At 46.4% G+C, this 10,891-nt stretch overlaps 1 protein-coding gene across 1 annotated transcript; it reads left to right on the top strand.

The window, feature by feature from the left end:
- Positions 1 to 791: 791 nt before the first annotated feature.
- On the top strand, positions 792 to 4,173 carry NRN1L (neuritin 1 like). Its single transcript, XM_003758435.3, has 3 exons — positions 792 to 977; positions 2,791 to 2,953; positions 3,234 to 4,173. Exons 1-3 carry the CDS (start codon positions 896 to 898, stop codon positions 3,526 to 3,528), a joined length of 540 nt encoding a protein of 179 aa, XP_003758483.1. The 5' UTR covers positions 792 to 895; the 3' UTR covers positions 3,529 to 4,173.
- Positions 4,174 to 10,891: the final 6,718 nt, after the last annotated feature.

Genomic DNA, 10,891 nt, shown 5'->3' with positions numbered 1-10,891 from the left:
CCAGTTAGAACATTATCACACTTATTTGAGGGATGTTGAGAAGGTATGTTTTTTCATTAGAGAACATGATCCTTTTGATGTGGGTGGCCAGCCTCCTTCAACTGGTGTCTGCCAATTAGCAGCAGCTCAGGACTCCTTTGCCCTATTTTCTAACCTGCTGGGACAACCATCCCCCTCCTTCTATCTCTGATCATCTGGCAAATCCTCATATCCACATTGAGCCCCCCTGCACTTAATTTAAGGCTCCCAGCTTCCAGTGGGAGGCCAGCAAGCCGCATTGACAGCCTATGGAGATGGAGTGATGGACCAGCATAGACGGTCTGTTCTGCCAGAGGGGGGCAGAATTGATTTTCAATGGGGGCCAGCAGGTGGGAGACGGCGTTGACATCTGTGGGGCTGGAGTGGGTGGGGGGACAGGATTGACATCGATGGGGGAAGGGGACAGCGTTAATTCAGTGGAGCTGGGTAAGGAGGGCAGCAGAACATCCTGTGGGGATGGGGGGTAAGGGGAGCAGAATTGACATTCTTTCAGGGGCCAGAGGTGAGGGGGAAGTATTAATTTCCATGGGGCTGGGGGTGCCCCCCCCAATCGACATTTCATGGGGTCCATAGCGGAGTGGAGCAGCAGCGCCAACACCCCGTGGGACGGTGCGGAGGATGCCTGGGTCCGGAATTCAATTGCTTTGGGAAATAGACTAACGGAAGCAGAGACCCCGAGGGACGGAGGGAGGCGGGGCGGAGGGCGGGGCGGAGGGCGGGGCTCCGGGGGGGGGCGGGCCGCGGCGCTTCCCTAGCCCCAGATCACAGGCTCCGCGCAGGCACTCGGGCTTTGGAGCCGCTGGACGAGGCGGGAGCGGGCTCGCGGCGCCGCCGCCGTGCCCAGTGCCCCGGGACAATGCGCCCCTGCTGCCGCCGCCGCCGCCGCCGCTGCTGTTGGAGACCTCTCTCCTTCCCCGGCTTCTTGCTTCTGCAGCTCAGTAAGTCCCGGGGAACTACGAGCCGAGTTCTCGGAAAGGGGTGACCCGATGGGGAGATGGGGACGGTGGTCTCGGGGCGGGGGGAGGTAAGGCAAGAGGGGCTAGGGGACGCCCCGCAATCGTCTGTCCTGCCCAGAAAACTGCTAGCCACGTTTTGGAAAGAGCGCCCAGCTAAACCCCCGGGTGAGCCGGGCCAGTCCAAACCCTTTGGAAGGATTCTTCCAGCTCTTCCCCTGAGGTCCTCGGCTCTCGGATCCCCCGGATTCTGCCTTTACACCCCTTCTCTGCCAAAGTTCAGGGATCTTGCTGGGGTGAGTCTCAAGGAGATGGGACTGTTTAAAGGCGCTTTGAGGGAAGGGATCCTGGATCTCCTTGGCTCGCTCTTCACCAGTTTTCAACAGCTTCTATCAGCACCCACGGCCAGTCTTCCTCTGCTCCCCAGTCTAGAGCCTGTGATGATGCCCTAAGCATGAGGAAGGTGCCATTCTCCTAATTCACCCCAGTTACCATTACCCAGAACCTAAGGCAGGGCTCCCCATCTCTCATCCCTCCCTCCCCCCTTCCCCAGATTGATTGCCAATCTGAAGAGAAGACGTTTCGGTTAGATGGGAGCATCAACGCTTTTGGGGACTGGTCACTTAGTTGATTAGGGAGTGCAGTTAAATTTTTTATAGGTTTTTTTTTTTTAATTATTAATACGGTTTGCTTTAACATCACCTTCATTTCCAAATATCCCTCTTCTTCCCTGCCCCAATTAACCATCTCTTGTACGGCAGAACTAATTAACACCTCCAGGAGCTAAACAGCATATACAATGTTCAGGGGTTTCCTGATCTTCCACTACCGCAGGGCAGGGGGGGAGATATGTCTCTCATCTCTCCTCTGGGACCAAGCTTGGCAGGGAGCATGTTTTGTGGTGAACTGCACCCCCAGGCTTCCGTCCATTCCTAGTCACAGATGAGCATGATGGCCCTTCCCAGCTCAGACCCCACAGTGGTCTTGAAGAGTTTAATAATGGTATTCTTGAGCAGAATTAGGAATATATTCCTATAAATACAAATATTAGGAGACTTGGGGGAAAAAAGGATATAGCCAGCTTGTTCTCTGGGGAGCCTCTGTGGTTGCTGTAGAATTGGATAGACCCTTTTAAGAAATGGTCTCCATTCTTTCCCCGTTCAGTTTCTGTGGTAGAAGAGGGCAGGAGTGAGGAGTCTAGAGAGTGTAGTCTAAGTGCTACCGCCTGAATGGTATACCCAATCTCCCATATAGGTTTTAGGAGCCCCTGCTGGGAGGCTGTCTTGCTTCCCTAAAATCCACTCCCACTTCAGCTCCTACTGAAATCCTTTTCTTTCAGATGCCAATTTAGATGTCTCGATGAAGTTCCTCTGAACCACTCTCCCCAGCTGAAGATGATTTTCCCCTAAGATTTTCTGAATCTCAATTCTTGAATCTCTGCTTGCCTTCTATCAAGCTTTACTTATTGTGTGTGTATACATATGTATACATGCTGCACTGGGATTCCCTTATTTCTTTGTCAGCTCCTTAAAAGAACAGAACGCTCCATTTTATTTTCATACCTACCCCAGCAATCCCAGCACCATGAGCATAGCACGTGATTAATAAGTGTTTGTTGAATTGAGAGGGGGACCCAGGGGTTTGTGAAACTACTTCCCTCAGCAAGTCATCAGTGACATTACCACGGACTCTAGCTGAGTTGCATCCCTTGGGCTGAGCTGTTGCTCTGGTAAACAGGCCCCGCCCCCCCAGGGACTTGAGAGTATGTGCCCAGCTTAATGTCTTTTTCTTTCCACAGTCCTGGCCCCTGGTCCTGGGACCGCTGCCACCTCTAACAGATGTGATACTATTTACAAGGGCTTTGCTGACTGTCTGATCAAACTTGGGAATAGTATGGTCCAGAGTGGGCAGTCTGATAAGGGGGCTGACCTCACACCCCCTGAACTCGAATCCATCTGCAGGTGAGAGCTTATAAAGTCCTGGACAAGAATCCCTTGGGCTGTCCATCCCCCATCATTCTATTCTCCACTTGGTCCTCCGGAGCTTCCTCATTCCCGAGCCTCAGCCCTGCACCACTGGCCTCCACTCCCCACCCTACCCATCCCTAACTGGTCTTAATTCTGACCCTTAGCTTCTGTTTGTCATCTCATCATGTATATAATATAGTAAATATCACCCCTGCTCCCCTCCTCCCATCTCCAGCCTTCTGGCTCATTCCTGACCCTCCTCCTCTCCTTTCAGGTCATGGGAAAACTTTCAGACCTGTGCCAATGGGGTCCTGGCCAACTGCCCACAGGAAGCGACTGCCATCTGGGCATCACTGAAAGAAGAATCCCGAAAGGCCCAATACCCGGGCAACCTACATGACCTGTGCAGCTCTCGGCCTTTCTCCCCAAGCAACGTCAGGGGTGTCTCCAGTGAGGAGACCAACCAGGAGACCCTGCAAGGGTCTTCATCTCCTGTCTCCCCAGCCCCAGCCCCAGCCCTGTTGGCTGCAGCACTGGCCCTTGCCTGTATCCTTGGGCCCTTGGCTTAGCTCTCCAAGCAGAGTGTTCACGGCCCACCCAAGGAGACCCCCAGACCTATTCCAGTTCAATCCAATGACTGGATGAAACACCTCTTGTGTGCAGAGCACCATGTTGGGGACTGCAAAGATCAAATTCCCTTTCTCGGGTCCAGGCCCCCACCTTTCCTCCACTCGATCCTGGGTCCTCCTGGTCTAGAGGAGCTGTCCATCTTCTTCCTGCCTTCCCCTATCCAAGGAAACGGTGTGAAGGAATACCTCCCAGAGCTCTTGGCTCTCATGGGGGAAAGGGAATCCCCATATCCTGTGTCTCTTTCCTTGGTGTCTACTTAGGTGGGGAACAGGAATCCCCAGGTTCTGTGAGGCTCCATGGCCTCTCTGCTCACCAAGGTCAGCTCTGCCTGAAGCTCCGGCTCCAGGTTAGGGAGCTGCAGATACTTTTCCAAAGCAAGGGCTCTTGTCCCCCAGGCCCTAATCTCCTTATGGTCCCTGTCTCTATTGAGGGATCCCTGAGTTCCATAAAGCCTGACGATCCTTGTACCAGAACTCTAGGCTGCCCCACACCTTTAACACCCCTCCCTCTGTCCAATCTCCGTCTGTTCTGGTTTCATTAAAAAAAGATCTATATTTGTACTAAAGGTCATTTCCTTTCAGTCCTGTTCTTAAAGTTGACCCCTGGTCCAGAGCATCTGGTCCATGACCTGTCTGGGGCATCTGCGTGACCCATGCCTGGGGCTGTCTGGCTCACAGGTATGTCTGGCCCAGGATGCCTGAGGTGTGCAGCCGATGACCGCTTCTGAGGGCACTGGCCGCCCAGTGTGGCTCTGGGCAGGATTCTAAGGAGATTTCTGCCCTCAGGCCTCTACTACTCACCTGCATGGACTGAATGGAGCTGCAAGGGTGACTGCTAATCCCAACATGCAGTCTGCAGAGAGGGCAAAAGCTTGGGTTTAAGGCCAAAGGTGGAGTTTAAGGAGAAGGGAGAGGGGTGAGTGTGCGAAGAAAGCGCCCAAGGCTCAGAGGGGGAATGCCAGGTTTTATTTACTTCCCATGTGATCTTGACCAAGACAACCGACTTGCCCCATGCCTGATTTTCTCTCTATAAATTGGTCTTAGAGAGGGCCCTTCTACCTTGGGACCACCTGTGCTTATGCCAGGTGCTGTAGTGAAGATGGGAGGCAGGGGACAGGGCCCTCCACTTAGCTGGAGTGTGCCAAGGAGAATCGAGGAGGGCGCCTGCTGTGAACCTCAGCTTTGCTTTGTCCTGTCCTGGATGGGGAAGACAAGAAAAGCCGAAGAGCAATTCCCCATCAGGGAGGGACAGGAATGTATCTTGGGCCCACAGCTAGCTCCCCAGGGCCGGCACTGTGAACTCAGCATTTTCCACTGACAAACATTGGTACCCCTGGGAACCTCCCTGGCAGCGTTTCATGGATCCTTCCTCAGACCTAGCCAGGAGATACAAAGGCTTAGCGGAACAGGGGGAAGTCTGTGTCCCTCCTCCCCCAAAATAAACTGCCCAGGTTTGCTAAGAAGGATGAGGGCTGCTGATTGAGTACAACCGAGTGGAAACCACTTGCTTGTGCTCTTTGCTTGTCCCCAGAGCAAAGGAGGGGAAGGGACTGTTTCCTGACATTACATCTGGTCCACTCTAAGCTGCTGCTTTTTTCTTTTGGAAGAAAAGAGTGAAGGCAGAAAAAAATAGCCTCTGCTCAGGGAAAATGCTAATGAGGATGGGCCCATGCAGATCAATGCAATCAACAAAAGCTAATTATTTATCAATAGTCCATTACTGAGATTTTTTTTTTTTTTTTTTTAAACAGAACTGATTTTCTGTGCTAGAGAAAAGAGTGGGGCCTCTATAGGAAGGGAACATAACCAAATACACACAGCCCTGATTAGGGCTAGTCTTTGGGGGTCCTAAGGCTTCTGTACCACTTGTCATTGCTGTCTGCTGGACAGCCCTGCAGTCTGGAGCTCAAATTCCTCCTATGGATCTGATTTTTCTGAGATCTGAGAAGCTGGGGAAAGTGAAATCTGTCACTGATTTCTGATTCTGATTATAGCCATAACTTCCACAGGGTCCTAACCTACCAGTTCTGGTCTGGAGATAAGAGTGCTGGCAGAAACCTGACCTGGAATAGACCTTGCCAGTCTGAATTAAGCAAAACAGTGGATAGTGTGTCTGAGCTGGAGTCAGAAAGACCCGAGTTCAAATTCAGATTCAGACACTTACTAACAAGTCATTTGACCTTTCAACTTCAGTTTCTTCATCTGTAAAATGGGGATAATAAGAGCTTCTCCCTCTCAGGGTTGTTATGAAAGAATATATGTAAAGTGCTTTGTAAACCTTAAAACACTACCTAAATGATAGCTATTATCATCTAGTCCAACCTCCTCAGTTTTTTTTTTTTTGTTTGTTTGTTTTGCTGAGGCAATTGGAGTTAAGTGACTTGCCCAGGGTCACACAGCTAGGACGTATTAAGTGTCTGAGGCTGAATTTGAACTCAGGTCCTTCTGACTTCAGGACTGGTGCTCTATCCACTGTGCCATTTAGCTGCCCCCAACCTCCTCATTTTTAAAGATGAGGAAATCAAGAGTTAGAGATGATCTATGACTTCCCCAAGATGTCACAAGTAGCAGAGTTAAGATTCACACCCAGATCCTCTGGCTCAAAATCCATCATACTGTATTACAACAACTTAAGAGCTCCTTGATCCCAAGAGAAGGTCCATGTAGAGGACTCTCATCTCAGAATATCGGCTCCGGGTTGGTTCACATACACACTCATTCTAACTTCAACTCAGTGCTATTGGAACTCCATTGGAGAGTGCAGACTGTCTTACCCCATCATGCAGTAGTTGCCAGGTCCTGCTCTCCAACACACACACCAGGAATATAGAGGGCTTGGGGGATGGAGACTGTGACCCATTTAAGCAAATCTTAAGAAGGCTTGACTTGAGTTCTTGAACCCTAACCCACTGGCTTCCAGGAGATATGAGCCAGCTGAGCTTGTGGCTAAGGATCAGCATGTTTGCCTGGTAGCTTTGGGAGTTGAGGGAGGTGGGAAATCATCAGGTATCCTATGAAAGTTGGTGTTTTTTTGGTGGCAAACCAGTGAATACACCAGGTAAGGTGGAGGCTGGATTGAAGGAAAGCTCTTACTCTTGCATTTCAACATTTTCCAGAACATAGATAGATCTTGGGGCTTTGGTTTATCCATCTATATTTAACTACTTTAGTTAAGAAGAAAAAACCCAAATAACTTTATACAGGGAAATAAATGGCACTTAGTTCAAGTCAACATTAAAAAGTGACAATATGACATAATTAAAACAATAAAAAAGTAGGATAGGATGGGAAAAATCAGAGTCTGTAAAAGTGGGTTCAAATCCTAGTTTTGCTAAGTATTAACTGTGTGATTTTTAGGGCTGGTCACTTGACCCCAATACCTCAGTTTTAGCTGTAGAATGAAAGGGGTAAGCTGAATGGATTTCTCAGGGTTTTGTTTTTTTTCCAGTTCCATAGTTGTAGAATTGGAAGGAGCCTTAAAGACTATTTCAGCTAACCTTCATATTTAAGGTCACACAGACATTCAGCAACAGATTCAGAATTCCACCTCAGACTCAGCACTCTTTCCATGGTACCATACTGCTTCCGGGGACCTATGATCAAGGTGGAGAACTGATTAGGTTGAGGCTGAAGAGGTGTGTGAAACTTCCATTACCAGGGGAGCAATTAGAAGGAAATGGAGATTGGGGGTTGGTTGGGGAAGATCCTTATCCTTTTACTTCCCTTTTCCTCCTTCCCTGGGTCTGGAGCAGTTAGGGATGGGGGTGGGATGTTGGAGAACTCCCTCAACCCTGATAAAGGAAGATGTGAAATTTTCAGCCAATTCTTGAAGTTTGTGTGAAGAAACCAGCCCTTTGCCCTCCTTCCCACCACAAAGGATTTGGGAAATTAAAGCTTTTTTTTTTTTTTTTAAAGAGAAATTTATGTTTCCCTGAGGAAAAGAGAGTAGCCTAATCCCATTCCACAGAACCCAGAAGGGAAAAATGAAATACCCTGCAATTTAATTTTAAAAGCACCAACTATGTGCAAGGTACCAGATGGAATGCCTAAGATTCATAGTCAGAAACAAAATAGTTCCTGCCTTCAAGGAGCTTACATTCAAGGAAGTAAATAGCATTTAATCCAATTCAATGTCCAACAAAATGACAACACTGATACAATAAAAAGGTAGGATGGTAAAAAGGGAAAAGAGCAGGTCAGGAGTTAGTGGAGATCATATGAAGAAAGTGGGGACATTTAGCCTGGAGCAGAGCAGACAGCGGGCAACAGGATAACTAGATTCAAAAATTTGAAAGACTATCATGTACAGGAGGGCAAATTAGATTTGTTCTGCCTGTTCTCAGAGGTCAGAAATAGTAGCAATATGTGGAGGTTGCAGAAAAGCAGATTTAGGGGCAATGTAAAGAAAAAATCTAGCAATAATAGTTATTGCAAAGTAGAATTAGAGCAGCCATTGCTTCAAGAAGTACTGGGCACTGCCTCCCCCCCCCCCCATACAAACACACAACCCAATTCCATTCTTGAAAACTGGATATTTTTAAACAAGATCAGATAATGGATTGTTTGTGATGATGTAGGAAATGGATTGCTGTTTCGGGCATGAGCTGGACCACAAGGAGTATGAGGTAGCTTCCAAATCTGTTTCTATGAATCTGTGTAATCAAACTCACATTTAAAAGCACCTACTAAAAATTTTTTTTAAAAAAAAGTACCTATTGTGTATCAAGGATTGAAGACTCTAAGGCAGAGATGAAATAGTCCCTCCCTCAAAGAGATTACATTTTATGGGGATGCAACATGCTTATATTATCAGACATGTCCATCTTTGTGACTCATGAATCATACTTTCCCTAAAGTTTTCTTGGCAAAGATATGGAGTAGTTTGCCATTTCCTTCCACAGTGGATTAAGGCAAGGAAGTAACTTGTTCAGGGTCACACAGTTAATAAGTGTCTGAAGCTGAATTTGAATTCAGGTCTTTGGTTCCAGGATTGGTGCTTTATCCATTGAACCATCTAACTGCTTCATACATGTTTAGAGATAAATGCAGGGTATATATGGTATATTTGGTTATTTGAAAGAGGAGGACTAACACATGGAGGAATCATGAAAGGGTCCTAGAAGGAAGTGATATCTAAACTGAACTTTGAAGAAAGCTAAGGGACCTATGAGATAAAGGAGAAAAAGCATTCCAGGCAGAAGAAACAGCTTGGGCAAAGGCACAGAGGTGGGAGATTGCATGCAGCAGCAAGTAGTCCAGTTTGGTTGCAAGGCAGAGTAAATGAGGGTAGTAATACATCTCAGTTTTGAAAGAGAATCTGCAGAGGAGTTTTTATTTTATCATAAAGACATAAGGAGCTGCTACAGCTTCTATTTTGGGAGTTGGTGGGTTATTAATTTTTTCTAGAATTGTTTTTTATCAAGATCTTAACCAACAGGAAATTCATTCAAATACATGAAAACAAACAAAAAGGATTGCATCTGAAATGGGAAACTTCTTTTGTGTGAATTTAAAAACATATATATATATATATATATATATATATATATATAAATTTTTTTCTCTTCTCTGTCTAACATAAGCTCTTTCTCTTTCTCCAGAGTCTGGCTCCTCCTCTTGTATTCTCACATTTAGCTCCTCTCTACAGATTCTGCCCTCTCCAGACACATTGTTTCACAAAGGGCACTACTTCCAACTCAGTGCCTTTGTCTTCACTCATGCCTGGACAGTTTGTCCTTTTCACTTCTGCTTTCTGGCTCCTCTGACTTTCTTAAACATTTAGCTTAACCCAGAGAGAGGACTGTGGGAACTGAGTGTGCACTATTGCTTAATAAATGTTTATTGTGAATGGAGTGTGGATCACAACATAGTATTTTTATTCTCTTTGTTGTTTGCTTGCATTTTGGTTTCCTTTTTGATCTAATTTTTCTTGTGCAGCATGATATTTGTGGAAATAAATACAGGAGAATTGTACACATTTAATATATATTGGATTACTTGCCATCTAGGAGAGGAGGTGGGGGAAGGGAGGGAAAAATCTGGAACACAAGGTTTTGCAAGGATGAATGTTGAAAATTATACATACATATTTTTTGAAAATAAAAAGCTTTAATAAAAAAATTGAAGCTTCTTGGGGGAAAAAAAGATTTAGCTCAAAGCCAACATTCTATAGGAAACTTTTCCTCATGCCTTCCCCCATCCCTTCCCTTTGAGATTGTTTTCCATTTATACTGGATCTATCTTCTCCAAACATAGTTGTTTGCATGTTTTCTCCCCAGATTAAAACCTGAGCTCATTGAGGACAGGGTTTCTAATTTTGTCCTTCTCTGTATCCCCAGGGATCATCATGGTACAGGAGTAAACACTTAAGTACTTGCTGACTCACCAGTCTTTCTCCTGAGAGGCAGAGGAGTTATTCTTCATTTTCCTTTTTCTGAAATCATGATTGGTTAGTGCATTGACCAAAGTCTTTCAGTATTTCTTTTAGTTACTTGCTCTCTTTTCTATCAATCAATCAGTAGTAATTGTTAAGCTCATGTTATGTGTTGGGCATGCTGTTAAATACTGGGGACACAAGCACAAAGAATGAAAATCCATAACTGCCAAGAGCTTACATTCTAATGACAGAGATGAGTGCATGTAAAAATATCAATATCAAGTGAATAAATAGAAATAAATGCATTGTAGTATAACCAGAGTCTAGATCCACATAGATTCAATAAGTTGTTCAATGAAGCAACTTCTCCATATGGAAACAACTGGAGTCCTGCTTCCAGAAGGAAAGTGCCTTTGGTGCACTAGAAAGGGGGAGTAGGAAGCCCACTTGGTATTTGGCCCCTGGGTACCCTTTTGTGATGGGAAGGAGTTTGTTTTGAACTGGCTGTGTAGCTACAGCTATGGACATCTACAGAAAGGCTGGTCAGCTTTGGCTGCCTCTCTGACTTTTTCATGGGACTGCTGAAGGGAATAAGTCTTGGGAACTTCTCTCCACTGATACCATGTGACTCTGGCTTCAGCCCCTTGCCTTTGCCTTTTTTCTTTTTCCATTCTAGGGGAAGGGAGTGGAGTCTCCAACCTTGGGAATTTTGAAAGGTCAGGGGAGTGAGTCACAGAATCCAGATTCAGTTTTGTAGCCAGCCTCTCATTGATACTTCAAGGAGCAGGGAGTGACCTTCTGGATCCAGGCCACTGCAAGCTGAGATGAGGACTTGTTTGGCAGAGGTGCCCCATCTAGCCATGAACTTAGTTGGACCAAAGATATGTAGAAATTAAACTGTTAGGAACCCATTCTTCCGCCATGCTA

Source organism: Sarcophilus harrisii, chromosome 2 (genome assembly GCF_902635505.1).
Source record: "Sarcophilus harrisii chromosome 2, mSarHar1.11, whole genome shotgun sequence".
NCBI classification, from domain to species: Eukaryota; Metazoa; Chordata; class Mammalia; order Dasyuromorphia; family Dasyuridae; genus Sarcophilus; species Sarcophilus harrisii.
This window is presented reverse-complemented; position numbering and strand designations above follow the sequence as displayed.

Bases quoted from the DNA above. Each gene is read 5' to 3' on its own strand.
- NRN1L (XM_003758435.3), top strand. From the start codon at position 896: ATGCGCCCCTGCTGCCGCCGCCGCCGCCGCCGCTGCTGTTGGAGACCT. The intron at 978-2,790 runs GTAAGTCCCGGG...TTCTTTCCACAG, and splicing joins CTTCTTGCTTCTGCAGCTCA to TCCTGGCCCCTGGTCCTGGG. The intron at 2,954-3,233 runs GTGAGAGCTTAT...CTCTCCTTTCAG, and splicing joins GAACTCGAATCCATCTGCAG to GTCATGGGAAAACTTTCAGA.